Source organism: Hippocampus guttulatus, chromosome 20 (assembly GCF_054856545.1).
Source record: "Hippocampus guttulatus isolate MCC_2025c chromosome 20, RoL_Hgut_1.0, whole genome shotgun sequence".
Lineage (NCBI taxonomy): Eukaryota > Metazoa > Chordata > Actinopteri > Syngnathiformes > Syngnathidae > Hippocampus > Hippocampus guttulatus.
The window spans coordinates 2,362,344-2,382,708 of record NC_141280.1 but is presented as its reverse complement, the minus strand read 5'-3'; the positions used below and the strand labels follow the sequence as shown (position 1 = coordinate 2,382,708).

Genomic DNA, 20,365 nt, shown 5'->3' with positions numbered 1-20,365 from the left:
AATGTTGCTCATACGTCACATGCGCTGCGCCTTCCTTCACCCACTTGTCGAATTGCTTAGCAATGCTTCCTTTGCCTGAGAATACATCCTGCAGCCCTTGGTGACAGGTCGCCCCTGTCAAGCCTCTACCCCGACACCCCCCACCCCCTCCCCAAGCTTGTTGTAGTGTTATGATGTTATCTTACTCTCCCTAAATGCAACTTACTTAAGCATGCATTAACCCAATGTCTAACACTGGAATTTAAAAGAAAAAAAAAAACGCCAATTCAATAGAAAATGTTCCTCTCCTTTCTGACGTACATCCAGACCGCACGCTCTGTCCTGTGTCCAAAATACTAACAAGAGAAATGTTTTATTTTTTACTAACTAATAATACAAATGTTTATTATTAGTTAAAGGAAGGTGGTGACACTTGACCTTGAAACTGTCCCTCCTCTCTTTTAATTGTCTGCCTCAGTGTGTGCTTTCTGGTTGTTCATCTTTGGTATAGTGTGACAAATTTAATGCCTTTTCTTGCTTGCTAATCTGTTTGTTTATTTATTTATTGTCCTGTTTATTTATTTATTGTCCTCAGGACGCATATATGTTTTCCAGCATATATGTGCACCTCTGTCGTTTCTTTCTGAAAATGTCAAGATTTGAAATATCTGCTCATTTGCTAAGAGGGACTCCTGTTTCTTATGATTGTTTTTTTTTTAATTATTTTTATTTTTTCCCAATTGGACTGACGCTTCCTCTTTTCTCCGTGAATCCGCGACACCAACATTTGGCGACATTTGAAACTGAAAAAAAAAAAAAAAAGATAATGATCATGGGTGCACAGAGAAAAAAAAAAAGTTGGAGCCGCTATCTGTACAAACTGTTTAAATGCTGCTCTCTACTATTTTCCTGTCACTTGATGCCTAGCTGAGATTGAAATTGGAACGTAATGACCGGGCGGCTTTTGGTGCATGGCAAAGAAGTTGCAGCTTAGGGTTTGTAAAAAACTGTCAGTGTTGAGAGTGCTGTTCTCTTTTGTAGATGGGCATGTACGAATATGCTCATTGTTTGTATATCCCCATCCCTTCCTTACAGCCAAAAGCTCTAATGCCGCCCGACCGCTTCGTGCCGCCTTTACATGGACATGGCAACTGATGTACACGTTCACCCCCATCTCTATCATTTCCTTCCTAGTATGTGCATAGGTTAACCCCCCCCCACCCCCGTCTCACACGCCCCCCACTCCCACATCCTTTAATGTCGAGATTCCAAGATATGTACAGTCCTCCTTTTGTTCAAAGCTAATGAACAAGGTAGCGAGAGAAAAAAAAAACAACTAATGAGGCTGTACACGTTAATGAAAGTTAACCATAAAGGAGTAAGTGTAGATAAATGATTTTTAATACAAAATATCTTTTGAAAAATATATCTTCAAAAAAAAAATCTATCTATATCGATCCATCCTGAAGAGAATGTTGCCGATTATTTTTCATGTCATGATGTGTGTATGTGTATGTGTTGTCGCCTCCCTGTCCCATCCTGTCGAAAAAGACAAATATCGACAAAGTAAGGCGAAAAGTGCTCAAAGGTAACCTACATATAACTTGTCCAGAGACATTCTTACGCAACTTCCTTTTGTAAACTTTTTTTTTTCTTCCTGCCAAAATCATGCGGGCAATTTGTTGATGTAAGTTGACAAAACTGATGGTATGCTTTCTTCTTTTCAAAACTGTCCTTTTTGTAGGCTTTTATGATTTATTATTACTTTTGGTCTGTCGTCGTCGTTTGTTTCTCTCTTTCCGAGCTGACTGTTTTTTTCTCTTCTTAATTATGACTGATCCCTTTCTGGATAGCTCTATCTGTGGCTTTTAATTTGTGAATGTTTCAACAACGTTTGCTCTAACAATGTTTTTTTGCAATGCCTCATCCTTTTCTTTGGTTTTAGTTGTTTTCCCTTCATTTCAGTTTTTTTTTTCTTTCTACATTGATGTTCCATAAGGTTTGCATCTCTTTCTCGTGCCCTTTTTGTGAGCCTTTGCAAAGTACAAGCAAGCCACTTTGGCAAGAGGACGAGCGGCTTCAATGCACATCTGAATGTTTTCAGACTTTTACAACTGTGTACTGGTAAAGAATGATTTACATTCCCGTTAATGACTATGGAAGATAATTATTCCCCTTGGGAAGAATTGAAGTACGATTTTTAGCATACCTTATTTTCCGCACTATAAGGCGCAGCGAAAAGTCTTCCATTTGCTTTAAAAGCTCACAGCACGCCTTAAAATCCGCTGCTCTTTGTCCGTCTCCGTGCCTTCTCTTCCGTGCAACTCGAGAGGCGTTCATCACCGCCTCCGAAAAACGTAAATTAACGATTCCTTCGATGAAACTACGAATATTGAAAATAATGCATGAAAACAGAAAATCAAGCAAGGAAATCAGAAAATAAATTCTATAGCCCCCCCCTACAGAATTTATCTTGTGATTTCCTCGTTTGTGAATAAAGTACACAACAAAGGAATAAATAACAAACACTTCTGAGACAGTCCAGTCTCCTATATTTTACTGACATCTGATTGTTCTGTTGGAGCTACGCTCAAGGAAATACCCAAATACATTCTGTAGGGGTGCTATAGAATTTATTTTGAGATTTCCTCGCTTGATTTTCTGTTTTGATGCATTTTTTCAATTTTCATCGTTTCATTGAAGGAATTGTTCATTTACTTTTTACGGAGACGGTCCTGAACGCCTCTCGGGTCGAATAGAAGGAGCGGAGCTCCATCTAGTGGATGCATTGTAGATTGCATTTTATAATTCAATGCGTCCAACATATGAAAAAAAAAAAGGCAAAATAGGCCATTCATTGAAGGTGCGCCTCATAATCCAGTGCGCCTTTTAGTGCGGAAAATAGGGTAATATTTAACGCTGAGTGTTTTAAAATGCCCGGTTGCGGCCTTCGGACGTCAGTGTGCCCACGAGAAAACATTCAGATGTTTTTGGACTGCCGTATGACTTTGTGCCATGGTGGTGGTAACTGTCAGAGTCAAAAGGCAAGAGAGGCCAGCGGCAAATCGGGGAGGCCACCGATACAGAGGAGGGGAAAAAGTTGCCGTCGTTTTCACCACAAAGTTTGTGTGAATGTGACACAGGTCTGTTTTTTTAAGAGGCATGTGTCATTTATGTAGAAGCCAAACACCCAAGCAACTTTTTATTTGGGTTCTGTTTCGACAGTATTTGTATGAAAGCAAGGTGAACGTTTGTTCTTATTTGCTCAGGCATATTCTTTTGCAACATTCACCTCTGAGGAAATGAAACAAGCCACTTAAAAGGCTTACCGTGAGTGCAGATTTTTTTAGCACTTAGATTCTTTTTTTTTTTTATATCATTGACAAAATGTGCCCATCCTTCCATTTGTCAATTGATTTGAAATGTAACTGAATAAGCAAGCGGTGCGACGAGATGATAGCAAACATCATTTTATGTAGTCGTGGAAAAGCTGACAGTGAGGCAAACCAAGTCCAGTGGCGAGGATACTTGCAGCTGTCCGTGTATGGAGTCATTTCGTTGCGGCTCACCCCGGTGCATCCCTTCGAGCCTTTTGATGCAACACATACCTTCCTAATGGCTGGTCCTTTTACCGTGGCTCTTGTTTGGTTCTAACCTTTCTTCCGTTTGCACTGCTGCAGTCTTTTCTGTTTCCAAATTTCTTTCTTGTTTTTGGTATTCATTTCTTCCCTATGTTGAGCTTTGCATTTTGCGTTCTCTGATCATCTGCTTTAATTATTATATTTTTTGCTGTTGCTACTTTGATCCCGTGAGCCTTTGTACCACCTGACGCGCGTCTCTCTTTCTCTCTGTGGCTTTGCAGGAGGGGAGCTAGTCATCCCCGTCTTAGTGGAGGATCCCATAGACATTCCTTCTGTATCCACCCGCTCTTCTTTCATCTCCCTCCCCCCAACCCTCCACCCCCTCCTCACCATTATCGAGACCACCAAAGAATCCTTGGCCATGGCCACCGAGGCGGGGCTACCTTGCTTGTCGGACCGAGGCGACGATGATTGTGATGATGGTGGTGATGATGATGGTGATGATGGTGATGATGATGATGGCATGGTGATTTCGGGGTTTGGCTCTGGCGAAGCGTTCGACTCTAGCCTGCCTCCGACTGACGATGGAGATTTTGACAACACCTTCTCCCTGGTAACAGATAAGATCTTGACCACATCAACCTATGACGGCGGCTACAAAGCCCTCGCACCCAAGTGGGAGGCCAAGGACTTGAGGCCTAGCAAAGCCTCTGAGGCAGGTAGAACTACAGCCACCTTGCCTCTGCCCAACCCCCGGGGCACGCCAGCCGCGGCGGCCCCCTCGGCCGCGCTTCCCAAGCTGCCCGCTGGGAAAATGAACAACCGCGAGGTCAAACCCCCGCAGCCGGACATAGTCCTGCTGCCCCTCCCCACGTCCTTCGATCCGGACGGCACCAAGCCGCGGGGTCCTTACATCACCTCGCCCATGCTGCGCACGGTGCCCGCTGCCTTACCCACGGTGCCCGGCGTGGTTCGGCGAGTCCCGCCGGGGGCCTCGGAGGTCATACGCGAATCGAGCAGCACCACGGGCATGGTGGTGGGCATCGTCTCGGCCGCCGCCCTCTGCATCCTCATCCTCCTCTACGCTATGTACAAGTACAGAAACAGGGACGAGGGGTCCTACCAGGTGGACGAGACGCGCAACTACATCAGCAACTCGGCGCAAACCAACGGCGCCGTGGTGAAAGATAAAACCCCCAGCGGCAGCGCCAAAGGCAGCGCCGCCAGCAAGAGACCCAAAGACAAGGACAAGGAATATTATGTATAGAAATCGAGACGTTTCCCCAACTCAAAGAGAACAAACTGCTCGAAAGAAATATAGAAACATTTTGACAGTACCATATTGGCAACTGTGATCTCTTTTGAACTCAACACTTTGTGAGTCGCCACAAAAAAAAAACATAAAATAAAAGCAACAATAAAAGATGTGACATGTGTGGAGAAAAAAAAGCACACTTACTATCGTAAGAGTTCTGGAAAGACAATTCACATCTTCGCTGGGACTCCACGTGGATCTTGACAAGGATTTCCAGCCGAAGACTGTTGGAAGCGCGGAAAAACCGAAGCATCCACAGAACCGCCCGAGGCTTTTGATCGCGCATTTGATCTATCGGAGTAGCGCCGACCCCCGACCTGATAACCTTGTAAAATACGATCACCGTCATTTGGGTTATTCGGAGCTTGCATGTGAGGTGTACGTGATTGGTGCTGGCATTTGTGCAGGGGGAAGGGACCTCAAGGGGCAACGCTTGTTGGGAAGACGTAGTTTGGATTTGAAGTGACGTAGCTTTCATGGATGTGGTTGAAGTACAAAAATTAGGTTGTTTTTTTTTTTGTTCGTTTTTTTGCATTTCATTAATGTAGGCATTGTTTGTGGAAAGATGGCAGCACACAACACTGTGACCACCCAGTAGGATGTGACATCAGTGCATCTCTCTCTTCCTTTCTGTCTCCTTGATTGTTGACTGGAAACTTCAATGAGGGAAGCCATGATGATATTCTTCATATTTTGAAAACGTGAAGGTCTCATGACCTGAAACAATGTTAAATACGTCGCCGATGAATTTGGGGGGGGGGGGGGGGGGGGGAATCAGATTTTGTATTTGGTTTCTGCTGTTCTTTGCTGGTGAATTTCATGTTCTGTTTTTGTTTGTTCAATCTTTCGTTTGGTTTAAATTCCCCGCTGTAGCAACAGAGAGAAAATCTTGTTCTTTTGCCAGCACTACGCGGAGACAAAAGGCTCAAACACATTTTTGGGGTCAAATATCGGATAAGACAACTTGTCTGACTTGGTTTTTCTCTTAGTGGATTTTTGACTGTGCTGAAACTGTCACTCTGTGGACTGTTTTAATGATTTTCATGTTTTGTATGTATTTATTTTACCTGTTGGGGTTCTTTTTTTTTTTTTTTTTAGCCTAAATTGAAAAAAAAAAAAAAGGAATCAAAAAGAGACGATGATGATTCTATTCCAATGGGTTTGGAGAAACATTGCCAGCACCTTGACTTTCAGTTTCATTCGTTTCCTCGGTTCTTAACTGTGACACCAAACTTCTTGTCAGCTCAACATTTGATTGGTTTTCTTCGTTTACTGTTGTAGCTTAATTTCATGTCTTGTCTCTAGGATGTTAAACATTTTTTATTCATCATTCCATGAATTATTGCTGAACTTATTTGTTCTCGTTCATTTTCAAATAGGTCAACGTTCACAATTTTTTTTTCGTGTTGGTACTTGACTCGTCTTCTGCTCCTTTGACTACGAACCCTGAAATTAAAGAAAAAGATAGAATGTTGTTCCCAAACTTTTTCGATTGTGTGTTCACCTGTGACTGTGTCATTCTGGTGGCCGAGATCGTGTCTGTTCACGACTATTCACCAAAACACATTTTCTCAACCGCTTTCCAACAATTCAACGATTTCTTCTTCGACCTAACAGCAGACGCATTTCCATATAAATGAAACGTGTAGCTATCATTTACCTATAGATGATTATGTAAATGTATATGCTGTTCGTCCATGCAGAAAGAGGAAAAAGAGATGGGGCGAGAGCACCAGTTGAGAATGGCCTTTGTAAATGCTCGTCATCATCTTATACGCTCCTGCTTTGCCAGCTGTTTTTTACGTGATTCATGTTTTTGCTCCGAATGGCACTTGTCGTGAACGATGGCAATATGACAATGATCCAAATTGTTGTTTTCTTTCTTAGCAGTATCTTGGGTATCGATGCTCAACGTGACCCGGGAGGTGTCCTGGCTGGTCCACCCTTGTCCCTTATCGCAAGCACATTTAAGCTTTTGTGTTGAAGTAGAAAGGCCACATTTCTGGTTGACACTTGCACTGCTCTCATACCAAATCAATGATTTCAGTGATTTAGGTTCTTTCTACCATTGCAGTCTGCTACCATCGTATCTGACAGATTATTCATTTAAACATTCGTTTAGCGCAATGACTTAAACTTGTGAACAAAACTGCTTCTCTCTGTTGCAGGTAATGGTTCGTGTCAAACTGCTGCAGTATTGCCCCACCTACTGCAATTGAGGACTGAATGTCAGATTATTTGGGGAGGGGGTGGGGGGGTTAAGTATCGGTCGGTGGCTCTCATCGACAATTATGAGCAGACGTAAGATCATTGTTGCACAAAGGCACCGTGATGGTGTTAATATTCATGGTGTGAAACGAAATGGCACATGGGGGTGTTAACAGGAGGCTATGTATAGGCTATGAAATGACATGAGTAAGTAATCAGTGAACCTGCACTGCAGTTAAACTGTGAAAAAAAAAATCTTAGTGTTATGTAGCTGAAAACGAGAACTGTCCATGCATGAGGGTTTAGAGTAGACGACGTCTGTTAAAAGTTGCGTGTGGGACGTGTAAGCGTGCTACATGTGCTGCCAAGGGAGTCGCCCCTACTTGACAATGTGAGTGGATCCAGTGAGAATGCCAATGAAGCAGCGAGATCTCAGCAGAAGCAGCAGCAGTTTTGCTCCCCTATGGGTACCACCACAGCCCACAAGCTGGCCCCAACCCCGCTTGTAAATGCCAGATGGGACACAAGGCTGGATTGGATTGTGGAAGTGTAGGAGGGTCGTTAAGTGAAGCACTGAGTTGGTGGAAGTTGACTGCAGCAAAAGCAGCTGTAAAATTCAAATAGGCGCTGAGATGCAGTGTTGACAGTAGGCCTGTCAGGTTGCCTTGAAATGATGGTGGAGGATAGACTCGCGTACAGTCTTATTTTGATTTGAAGAAATAGCTATATTTCAGGGTGGCACGGTGCTATATTTCACAGTGCCAAAGGTGCAGGCTTAGATTCAGGCTCCGATTCCCTGTGTGGAGTTTGCATGTTATCCCCGTGCCTCCGTGGGTTTTCTCCGGGTACTCTGGTTTCCTCCCACATTACCCAAAACACACATGGCAGGTTAATGGAACACTCTAAATTGTCCCCTAAGTGTGACTGTGAGTGAATGGCTGTTTGTCTTTGTGTGCCCAGCGATTGGCTGGCAACCAGTCCAGGGTGCACTCCGCCTACAGCCCGTGGACAGTTCGGATAGGCTCCAGCTATGAAGCTCCCACTGACTGTGCCAGGAGGTCGTCACGGCTGCTTCTCCGCAGGGATCAAACGTGGAAGTGACACCACTCACCCGTGACTGCCGCCTAAAATACTCAATGAGCAAAGGCCGAACGTGCACGCCTTGTCTCATTTTCCAACCGGCCATCAAGACAAATAGTTTGTACTGACATGTGTTATGTTTTGTAAGCATGGCAAAATGATGCAGGGACTCAGCACTTGCCGGATGCGCTCACAAATGAAAAGAAAAATCGGAGAATGGCTGCCTGATTGAATGGCTTGTAACACAAGCCAAATAGGTTCGCTCTAATGGGAACGAGCTTGGTGACGGCTGCAAAAGCTTACGCTTGCACCTCGGCGGAGGAAAGTAGCTGTGGACAACCCTTAGTCTGATTGGTTACCAGCGGCGGATGCTCTGAGGGACTTACATTTAATGGCTGTTTTAGCAAGGAGCTATTCAATGAGCCCTGACAATGTATTCATGAGACTGGCTTGATGCGAGTGTTTGCAGAGTATGGACCTGATTGATTTTGAACCCGATTGATTTTGAACCCTCTTGTGTCCCCACAGTGGCACAGGCGGTTTGAAAATGGAGCCAGCTGCTGTAATGGACACAGAGCATACGGAAGCGCCATTGCAATACCTTGTCATCAAAGGCCCCCACTTTTGGACGTCGCAACGATTTTCTTGAGCAATTGTTGTTGTGTATTGGGTGTGTTCAGGGATATTTCCCTATTCTCACTGTGCCCAGGGTCACTTCGTGTTTCCAATTCTTGTGTGGAGTCAATTCTTGTGTAGAGTTAAAACAGTTAATTGCAGTCATTCACTACGTGATAACAACGTGAAACGGAACGAGAGTCAGGCATTTTTAGCGGAAAAAGACGACCATGTATAGTTAGGTGTTTTGAGCCAAAAAAATAGCCATAGAAAAACGACCATGTATAGTAAAGCGTTTATCGCAAACCAAAAAATGACAATGTACTGTATATAGTAAGGCGTTTTTAGCAGGAAAAAAGACCATGCATGGATAAGGCATTTTTAGCCCCCCAAAAAACGACCATGTCAAGTCAGGCGTTTTTGCACCAAAAAAATGACCGTGTATATTTGGTCATTTTTCTCGGGCAAATTTTTTGGCTAAGCGCTTTGAGCCGAAAAAACAAAAAGGCCATGCATATAGTAAGGCATTTTTTGCCCCCAAAAAACGACCATGTATGGTCAGGCGTTTTTGCACAAAAAAAACACCACGTATAGTCAGGCGTTTTAGCACAAAAAAAATGACTACGTATAGTCAGGCGTTTCAGCACAAAAAAATGACCATGTATAGTCAAGCGTTTTAAGCCGAAAAAACCAACCATGAATAGTAGGGCGTTTTTAGCCCAACGAAAAGGAGCATGTATAGTAAGGTGTTTAGCCGAAAAATAACGACTATGTATAGTAAGGCGTTGTTACTGAAAAAAAACGGACCATGTATAGGACGCCGTTTTTAAACCAAAAAACAACCATGTATAGTAAGGCGTTGTTAGCCGAAAAAAACGACCATGTATAGGAAACCATTTTAGCCGAAAAAAACGACCATGTATAGTAAGGCGTTTTTAGACAAAAAAAACGACAATGTATATATAGTAAGGCTTTTTAGCCCGAAAAAAACGACCATGTATGAAGTAAGGCGTTTTTGGCCCGAAAAAAACGACCATGTATATATCGTCAGGCGTTTTTAGCCCGAAAAAAACGACATAGTATAGTAAGCCGTTTTTAGCCCGATAAAAACGACATAGTATATAGTAAGGCGTTTTTAGCCCAAAAAAACGACATAGTATAGTAAGGCGTTTTTGGCACGAAAAAAACGACATAGTATAGTAAGGCGTTTTTGAGCCGAAAAAAACGACATAGTATTGTAAGGCGTTTTTGGCACGAAAAAAACAACATAGTATAGTAAGGCGTTTCTGAGCCGAAAAAAACGACATAGTATTGTAAGGCGTTTTTGGCACGAAAAAAACAACATAGTATAGTAAGGCGTTTCTGAGCCGAAAAAAACGACATAGTATAGTAAGGCGTTTTTAGCCGAAAAAAACCGACATAGTATAGTAAGGCGTTTTTGAGCCGAAAGAAACGACATAGTATAGTAAGGCGTTTTTGGCACGAAAAAAACGACATAGTATAGTAAGGCGTTTTTGAGCCGAAAAAAACGACAGTATAGTCAGGCAAATTTTGAGCCCAAAAAAACGACATAGTATATAGTAAGGCGTTTTTGGCACGAAAAAAACGACATAGTATAGTAAGGCGTTTTTGAGCCGAAAAAAACGACATAGTTTAGTAAGGCGTTTTTGAGCCGAAAAAAACGACATAGTATAGTAAGGCGTTTTGAGCCGAAAAAAAACGACATAGTATAGTAAGGCGTTTTTGAGCCGAAAAAAACGACATAGTATATATAGTAAGGCGTTTTTGAGCCGAAAAAAAACGACATAGTATAGTAAGGCGTTTTTGAGCCAAAAAAACGACATAGTATAGCAAGGCGTTTTTGAGCCAAAAAAACCCGACATAGTTTAGTAAGGCGTTTTTGAGCCGAAAAAAACGGCATAGTATTGTAAGGCGTTTTTGGCACGAAAAAAACAACATAGTATAGTAAGGCGTTTCTGAGCCGAAAAAAACGACATAGTATAGTAAGGCGTTTTTAACCGAAAAAAACGACATAGTATAGTAAGGCGTTTTTAGCCGAAAAAAAACGACATAGTATAGTAAGGCGTTTTTGAGCCGAAAAAAACGACATAGTATATATAGTAAGGCGTTTTTGAGCCGAAACAAACGACATAGTATAGTAAGGCTTTTTTTTGCATGAAAAAAACGACATAGGCGTTTCTGAGCCGAAAAAAACGACATAGTATATAGTAAGGCGTTTTTAGCCGAAAAAAAACGACAAAGTATAGTAAGGCGTTTTTAGCCGAAAAAAACGACATAGTATAGTAAGGCGTTTTTGAGCCGAAAGAAACAACATAGTATAGTAAGGCGTTTTTGGCACGAAAAAAACGACATACTATAGTAAGGCGTTTTTGAGCCGAAAAAAACGACATAGTATAGTAAGGCAAATTTTGAGCCCAAAAAAACAACATAGTATAGTAAGGCGTTTCTGAGCCGAAAAAAACGACATAGTATAGTAAGGCGTTTTTAACCGAAAAAAACGACATAGTATAGTAAGGCGTTTTTAGCCGAAAAAAAACGACATAGTATAGTAAGGCGTTTTTGAGCCGAAAAAAACGACATAGTATATATAGTAAGGCGTTTTTGAGCCGAAAAAAACGACATAGTATATATAGTAAGGCGTTTTTGAGCCGAAAAAAAACGACATAGTATAGTAAGGCGTTTTTGAGCCAAAAAAACGACATAGTATAGCAAGGCGTTTTTGAGCCAAAAAAACCCGACATAGTTTAGTAAGGCGTTTTTGAGCCGAAAAAAACGACATAGTTTAGTAAGGCGTTTTTGAGCCGAAAAAAACGACATAGTATAGTAAGGCGTTTTGAGCCGAAAAAAAACGACATAGTATAGTAAGGCGTTTTTAGCCGAAAAAAAACGACAAAGTATAGTAAGGCGTTTTTAGCCGAAAAAAACGACATAGTATAGTAAGGCGTTTTTGAGCCGAAAGAAACAACATAGTATAGTAAGGCGTTTTTGGCACGAAAAAAACGACATACTATAGTAAGGCGTTTTTGAGCCGAAAAAAACGACATAGTATAGTAAGGCAAATTTTGAGCCCAAAAAAACAACATAGTATAGTAAGGCGTTTCTGAGCCGAAAAAAACGACATAGTATAGTAAGGCGTTTTTAACCGAAAAAAACGACATAGTATAGTAAGGCGTTTTTAGCCGAAAAAAAACGACATAGTATAGTAAGGCGTTTTTGAGCCGAAAAAAACGACATAGTATATATAGTAAGGCGTTTTTGAGCCGAAACAAACGACATAGTATAGTAAGGCTTTTTTTTGCACGAAAAAAACGACATAGTATAGGCGTTTCTGAGCCGAAAAAAACGACATAGTATATAGTAAGGCGTTTTTAGCCGAAAAAAAACGACAAAGTATAGTAAGGCGTTTTTAGCCGAAAAAAACGACATAGTATAGTAAGGCGTTTTTGAGCCGAAAGAAACAACATAGTATAGTAAGGCGTTTTTGGCACGAAAAAAACGACATACTATAGTAAGGCGTTTTTGAGCCGAAAAAAACGACATAGTATAGTAAGGCAAATTTTGAGCCCAAAAAAACGACATAGTATAGTAAGCCGTTTTTGGCACGAAAAAAACGACACAGTATAGTAAGGCGTTTTTGAGCCGAAAAAAACGACATAGTATAGTAAGGCGTTTTTGAGCCGAAAAAAACGACATAGTATAGTAAGGCGTTTTTGAGCCGAAAAAAACGACATAGTATAGTAAGGCGTTTTTGAACCGAAAAAAACGACATAGTATAGTAAGGCGTTTTTGAGCCGAAGAAACAGTATAGTAAGGCGTTTTTGAGCCGAAGAAAACGACATAGTATAGTAAGGCGTTTTTGAGCCGAAAAAAACGACATAGTATAGTAAGGCGTTTTTGAGCCGAAAAAAACGACATAGTATAGTAAGGCGTTTTTGAGCCGAAAAAAACGACATAGTATAGTAAGGCGTTTTTGAGCCGAAAAAAACGACATAGTATATATAGTAAGGCGTTTTTGAGCCGAAAAAAAACGACATAGTATAGTAAGGCGTTTTTGAGCCAAAAAAACGACATAGTATAGCAAGGCGTTTTTGAGCCAAAAAAACCCGACATAGTTTAGTAAGGCGTTTTTGAGCCGAAAAAAACGACATAGTTTAGTAAGGCGTTTTTGAGCCGAAAAAAACGACATAGTATAGTAAGGCGTTTTGAGCCGAAAAAAAACGACATAGTATAGTAAGGCGTTTTTAGCCGAAAAAAAACGACAAAGTATAGTAAGGCGTTTTTAGCCGAAAAAAACGACATAGTATAGTAAGGCGTTTTTGAGCCGAAAGAAACAACATAGTATAGTAAGGCGTTTTTGGCACGAAAAAAACGACATACTATAGTAAGGCGTTTTTGAGCCGAAAAAAACGACATAGTATAGTAAGGCAAATTTTGAGCCCAAAAAAACAACATAGTATAGTAAGGCGTTTCTGAGCCGAAAAAAACGACATAGTATAGTAAGGCGTTTTTAACCGAAAAAAACGACATAGTATAGTAAGGCGTTTTTAGCCGAAAAAAAACGACATAGTATAGTAAGGCGTTTTTGAGCCGAAAAAAACGACATAGTATATATAGTAAGGCGTTTTTGAGCCGAAACAAACGACATAGTATAGTAAGGCTTTTTTTTGCACGAAAAAAACGACATAGTATAGGCGTTTCTGAGCCGAAAAAAACGACATAGTATATAGTAAGGCGTTTTTAGCCGAAAAAAAACGACAAAGTATAGTAAGGCGTTTTTAGCCGAAAAAAACGACATAGTATAGTAAGGCGTTTTTGAGCCGAAAGAAACAACATAGTATAGTAAGGCGTTTTTGGCACGAAAAAAACGACATACTATAGTAAGGCGTTTTTGAGCCGAAAAAAACGACATAGTATAGTAAGGCAAATTTTGAGCCCAAAAAAACGACATAGTATAGTAAGCCGTTTTTGGCACGAAAAAAACGACACAGTATAGTAAGGCGTTTTTGAGCCGAAAAAAACGACATAGTATAGTAAGGCGTTTTTGAGCCGAAAAAAACGACATAGTATAGTAAGGCGTTTTTGAACCGAAAAAAACGACATAGTATAGTAAGGCGTTTTTGAGCCGAAGAAACAGTATAGTAAGGCGTTTTTGAGCCGAAGAAAACGACATAGTATAGTAAGGCGTTTTTGAGCCGAAAAAAACGACATAGTATAGTAAGGCGTTTTTGAGCCGAAAAAAACGACATAGTATAGTAAGGCGTTTTTGAGCCGAAAAAAACGACATAGTATAGTAAGGCGTTTTGAGCCGAAAAAAACGACATAGTATAGTAAGCCGTTTTTGAGCCGAAAAAAACGACATAGTATAGTAAGGCGTTTTTGAGCCGAAAAAAAATGACAAAAACGACATAGCATAGTAAAGCGTTTTTAGCCGAAAAAACCGATAGTATAGTAAGGCGTTTTTGAGCCGAAAAAAACGACATAGTATATATAGTAAGGCGTTTTTGGCACGAAAAAAACGACAGTATAGTAAGGCGTTTTTGAGCCGAAAAAAAACGACATAGTATAGTAAGGCGTTTTTGAGCCGAAAAAAACGACAGTATAGTAAGGCGTTTTTGGCAAGAAAAAAACGACATAGTATAGTAAGGCGTTTTTGGCAAGAAAAAAACGACATAGTATAGTAAGGCGTTTTTGAGCCGAAAAAAACGACATAGTATAGTAAGGCGTTTTTGGCCCGAAAAAAACGACATAGTATAGTAAGGCATTTTTGAGCCGAAAAAAAACGACATAGTATAGTAAGGCGTTTTTGGCACGAAAAAAACGACATAGTATAGTAAGGCGTTTTTGGCAAGAAAAAAACGTCATAGTATAGTAAGGCGTTTTGAGCCGAAAAAAACGACATAGTATAGTAAGGCGTTTTGAGCCGAAAAAAACGACATAGTATAGTAAGGCGTTTTTGGCCTGAAAAAAACGACATAGTATAGTAAGGCGTTTTTGAGCCGAAAAAAACGACATAGTATAGTAAGGCGTTTTGAGCCGAAAAAAACGACATAGTATAGTAAGGCGTTTTGGCAAGAAAAAATCGACATAGCATAGTAAGGCATTTTTAGCCGAAAAAAATGACAGTATAGTAAGGCGTTTTTTAGCCGAAAAAAACAACATAGTATAGTAAGGCGTTTTTGAGCCGAAAGAAATGACATAGTATATAGTAAGGCGTTTTTGAGCCGAAAAAAACGACATAGTATAGTAAGGCATTTTTGAGCCGAAAAAAACGACAGTATAGTAAGGCGTTTTTGGCACGAAAAAAACGACATAGTATAGTAAGGCGTTTTTGAGCCGAAAAAAACGACATAGTACAGTAAGGCGTTTTGAGCCGAAAAAAACGACATAGTATAGTAAGGCGTTTTTGGCCCGAAAAAAACGACATAGTATAGTAAGGCGTTTTTGGCACGAAAAAAACGACATAGTATAGTAAGGCGTTTTTGGCAAGAAAAAAACGTCATAGTATAGTAAGGCGTTTTGAGCCGAAAAAAACGACATAGTATAGTAAGGCGTTTTTGGCCTGAAAAAAACGACAGTATAGTAAGGCGTTTTTGAGCCGAAAAAAACGACATAGTATAGTAAGGCGTTTTGAGCCGAAAAAAACGACATAGTATAGTAAGGCGTTTTTGGCAAGAAAAAAACGACATAGCATAGTAAGGCGTTTTTGGCAAGAAAAAAACGACATAGTATAGTAAGGCGTTGTGAGCCGAAAAAAACGACATAGTATAGTAAGGCGTTTTTGGCCTGAAAAAAACGACATAGTATAGTAAGGCGTTTTTGAGCCGAAAAAAACGACATAGTATAGTAAGGCGTTTTGAGCCGAAAAAAACGACATAGTATAGTAAGGCGTTTTTGGCAAGAAAAAAACGACATAGCATAGTAAGGCGTTTTTGGCAAGAAAAAAACGACATAGTATAGTAAGGCGTTTTTGAGCCGAAAAAAACGACATAGTATAGTAAGGCGTTTTTGAGCCGAAAAAAACGACATAGTACAGTAAGGCGTTTTGAGCCGAAAAAAACGACATAGTATAGTAAGGCGTTTTTGGCCCGAAAAAAACGACATAGTATAGTAAGGTGTTTTTGGCACGAAAAAAACGACATAGTATAGTAAGGCATTTTTGGCAAGAAAAAAACGTCATAGTATAGTAAGGCGTTTTGAGCCGAAAAAAACGACATAGTATAGTAAGGCGTTTTTGAGCCGAAAAAAACGACATAGTATAGTAAGGCGTTTTTGAGCCGAAAAAAACGACATAGTATAGTAAGGCGTTTTGAGCCGAAAAAAACGACATAGTATAGTAAGGCGTTTTTGGCCTGAAAAAAACGACATAGTATAGTAAGGCGTTTTTGAGCCGAAAAAAACGACATAGTATAGTAAGGCGTTTTGAGCCGAAAAAAACGACATAGTATAGTAAGGCGTTTTTGGCAAGAAAAAAACGACATAGCATAGTAAGGCGTTTTTGGCAAGAAAAAAACGACATAGTATAGTAAGGCGTTTTTGAGCCGAAAAAAACGACATAGTATAGTAAGGCGTTTTTGGCACGAAAAAAACGACATAGTATATAGTAAGGCGTTTTTGAGCCGAAAAAAACGACATAGTACAGTAAGGCGTTTTGAGCCGAAAAAAACGACATAGTATAGTAAGGCGTTTTTGGCCCGAAAAAAACGACATAGTATAGTAAGGCGTTTTTGGCACGAAAAAAACGACATAGTACAGTAAGGCGTTTTTGGCAAGAAAAAAACGTCATAGTATAGTAAGGCGTTTTGAGCCGAAAAAAAACAACATAGTATAGTAAGGCATTTTTGAGCCGAAAAAAACGACATAGTATAGTAAGGCGTTTTTGGCACGAATAAAACGACATAGTATAGTAAGGCGTTTTTGGCAAGAAAAAAACGTCATAGTATAGTAAGGCGTTTTGAGCCGAAAAAAACGACATAGTATAGTAAGGCGTTTTTGGCCTGAAAAAAACGACATAGTATAGTAAGGCGTTTTTGAGCCGAAAAAAACGACATAGTATAGTAAGGCGTTTTGAGCCGAAAAAAACGACATAGTATAGTAAGGCGTTTTTGGCAAGAAAAAAACGACATAGCATAGTAAGGCGTTTTTGGCAAGAAAAAAACGACATAGTATAGTAAGGCGTTTTTGAGCCGAAAAAAACGACATAGTATAGTAAGGCGTTTTGAGCCGAAAAAAACGACATAGTATAGTAAGGCTTTTTGGCAAGAAAAAAACGTCATAGTATAGTAAGGCGTTTTTGGCACGAAAAAAACGACATAGTATAGTAAGGCGTTTTGAGCCGAAAAAAACGACATAGTATAGTAAGGCGTTTTTGGCACGAAAAAAACGACATAGTATAGTAAGGCGTTTTTGGCAAGAAAAAAACGACATAGTATAGTAAGGCATTTTTGAGCCGAAAAAAAACGACATAGTATAGTAAGGCGTTTTTGGCACGAAAAAAACGACATAGTATAGTAAGGCGTTTTTGGCAAGAAAAAAACGTCATAGTATAGTAAGGCGTTTTTGGCACGAAAAAAACGACATAGTATAGTAAGGCGTTTTGAGCCGAAAAAAACGACATAGTATAGTAAGGCGTTTTTGGCAAGAAAAAAACGACATAGCATAGTAAGGCGTTTTTGGCAAGAAAAAAACGACATAGTATAGTAAGGCGTTTTTGAGCCGAAAAAAACGACATAGTATAGTAAGGCGTTTTTGGCACGAAAAAAACGACATAGTATAGTAAGGCGTTTTTGAGCCGAAAAAAACGACATAGTATAGTAAGGCGTTTTGAGCCGAAAAAAACGACATAGTAGAGTAAGGCGTTTTTGGCCCGAAAAAAACGACATAGTATAGTAAGGCATTTTTGAGCCGAAAAAAACGACATAGTATAGTAAGGCGTTTTTGGCAAGAAAAAAACGTCATAGTATAGTAAGGCGTTTTTGGCACGAAAAAAACGACATAGTATATAGTAAGGCGTTTTGAGCCGAAAAAAACGACATAGTATAGTAAGGCGTTTTTGAGCCGAAATAAACGACATAGTATAGTAAGGCGTTTTTGAGCCGAAATAAACGACATAGTATAGTAAGGCGTTTTTGGCACGAAAAAAACGACATAGTATAGTAAGGCGTTTTTGAGCCGAAATAAACGACATAGTATAGTAAGGCTTTTTTTTGCACGAAAAAAACGACATAGTATAGTAAGGCGTTTCTGAGCCGAAAAAAAACGACATAGTATATAGTAAGGCGTTTTTAGCCGAAAAAAACGACATAGTATAGTAAGGCGTTTTTAGCCGAAAAAAACGACATAGTATAGTAAGGCGTGTTTGAGCCGAAAGAAACCACATAGTATAGTAAGGCGTTTTTGGCACGAAAAAAACGACATAGTATAGTAAGGCGTTTTTGAGCCGAAAAAAACGACATAGTATAGTAAGGCAAATTTTGAGCCAAAAAAAACCACATAGTATAGTAAGCCGTTTTTGGCACGAAAAAAACGACATAGTATAGTAAGGCGTTTTAAGCCGAAAAAAACGACATAGTATAGTAAGGCGTTTTTGGCCCGAAAAAAACGACATAGTATAGTAAGGCGTTTTAAGCCGAAAAAAACGACATAGTATAGTAAGGCGTTTTTGGCCCGAAAAAAACGACATAGTATAGTAAGGCGTTTTTGAGCCCAAAAAAACGACAAAAACGACATAGTATAGTAAGGAGTTTTTGAGCCGAAAAAAACGACATAGTATAGTAAGGTGTTTTTGAGCCGAAATAAACGACATATTATAGTAAGGCGTTTTTGGCCCGAAAAAAACGACATAGTATAGTAAGGCGTTTTTGAGCCCAAAAAAACGACATAGTATAGTAAGGCGTTTTTGAGCCGAAAAAAACGACATAGTATAGTAAGGCGTTTTTGAGCCGAAATAAACGACATAGTATTGTAAGGCGTTTTTGGCACGAAAAAAACAACATAGTATAGTAAGGCGTTTCTGAGCCGAAAAAAACGACATAGTATAGTTAGGCGTTTTTAGCCGAAAAAAAACTACAAAGTATAGTAAGGCGTTTTTGAGCCGAAAAAAACGACATAGTATAGTAAGGCGTTTTTGGCACGAAAAAAACGACATAGTATAGTAAGGCGTTTTTGAGCCCAAAAAAACGACAGTATAGTCAGGCAAATTTTGAGCCAAAAAAAACGACATAGTATAGTAAGGCGTTTTTGAGCCGAAAGAAACGACATAGTATAGTAAGGCGTTTTTGGCACGAAAAAAACGACAGTATATATAGTAAGGCGTTTTTGGCACGAAAAAAACGACAGTATAGTAAGGCGTTTTTGAGCCGAAAAAAATGACATAGTATAGTAAGGCGTTTTTGAGCCGAAAAAAAACGACATAGTATAGTAAGGCGTTTGTAGCCTGAAAAAAACAACATAGTAAGGCGTTTTTAGCCCGAAAAAAACGACCATGTATAGTAAGGCGTTTTTAGCCCCAAAAAAGGTCAGTTGAACCAGGGTTGCCTGGACCGAACACCTGCATGTGTACCTCGACACTGCCAGTGACTGTGATTCGACCTGAACGATAGGTGTATTTGGCATGCACTATGGAGGGTTGCCAGTTAAAAAGACAAAGTGTTTGGTGTTGTATTTTCACACATCACCATGCGGGGTTCGAACCGGGGTTGTCTGGACCGAACACCTGCATGTGTACCCCTACACCACCAGTGACTGCGACTTGCCCTGCACTATCGGCGTATTTGGCATTCACTAGGGAGAGTTTACGGTAAAAAAAAAAAGCAAAGTGTTTGGTGTATTTTATTTTCACATGTGACTGAGTGGGGTTCGAACCCAGGGAGCCTGGACCGAAAGACGGCGCGTGTGCCTCTACACTACGACATAATGTCCTTTTTTTTTTGAGCTAAAAACACCTACTATACATTGACGTTTTTTTTGGGCTAGAAATGCCTTACTATACGATGTCGTTTTTTTCGGCTAAAAACGCCTTACTATATACTATGTCGTTTTTTTTCGGGCAAAAAACGCCTAACTATATACTATGTCGTTTTTTTCGGGCAAAAAACGCCTTACTATATACTATGTCGTTTTTTTTTGGCTAAAAACGCCTTACTATACTATGTCGTTCTTTCGGGCTAAAAACGTCATACTATACTATGTCGTTTTTTTCGGGCTAAAAATGCCTTACTATACTGTCGTTTTTTTCAGGCTAAAAAAGCCTTACTATACTATGTCGTTTTTTTGGGCTAAAAACGCCATACTATACTATGTCGTTTTTTTGGCTAAAAACGCCATACTATACTATGTTGTTGTTTTCGGGCTAAAAACACCTTACTATACTATGTCGTTTTTGTCATTTTTTTCGGGCTAAAAACGCCTTACTATACTATGTCGTTTTTTCCGGCTAAAAACGCCATACTATACTATGTCGTTTTTTCGGCTAAAAACGCCATACTATACTATGTTGTTGTTTTCGGGCTAAAAACACCTTACTATACTATGTCGTTTTTGTCGGGCTAAAAATGCCTTACTATACTAT

At 40.0% G+C, this 20,365-nt stretch overlaps 1 protein-coding gene across 13 annotated transcripts in view; it reads left to right on the top strand.

Annotated features, from left to right (window-relative positions):
* The window catches only part of nrxn3b (neurexin 3b), a 151,374-nt gene extending 145,737 nt beyond the window's left edge, over positions 1-5,637 (top strand). For 9 of the 13 annotated variants that reach the window (XM_086100492.1, XM_086100484.1, XM_086100488.1 and 6 more), the window contains one exon: positions 3,842-5,637. In XM_086100492.1, coding sequence (XP_085956618.1) covers positions 3,842-4,827 — 986 coding nt within the window. In that variant the 3' untranslated portion in view covers positions 4,828-5,637. Of the gene's footprint in view, positions 1-1,074; positions 1,667-3,841 lie in introns of all 13 variants that reach the window. The other 4 variants (XR_015097671.1, XR_015097670.1, XR_015097668.1 and 1 more) reach the window with 2 other exon arrangements.
* The last annotated feature ends 14,728 nt before the right edge of the window (positions 5,638-20,365 follow it).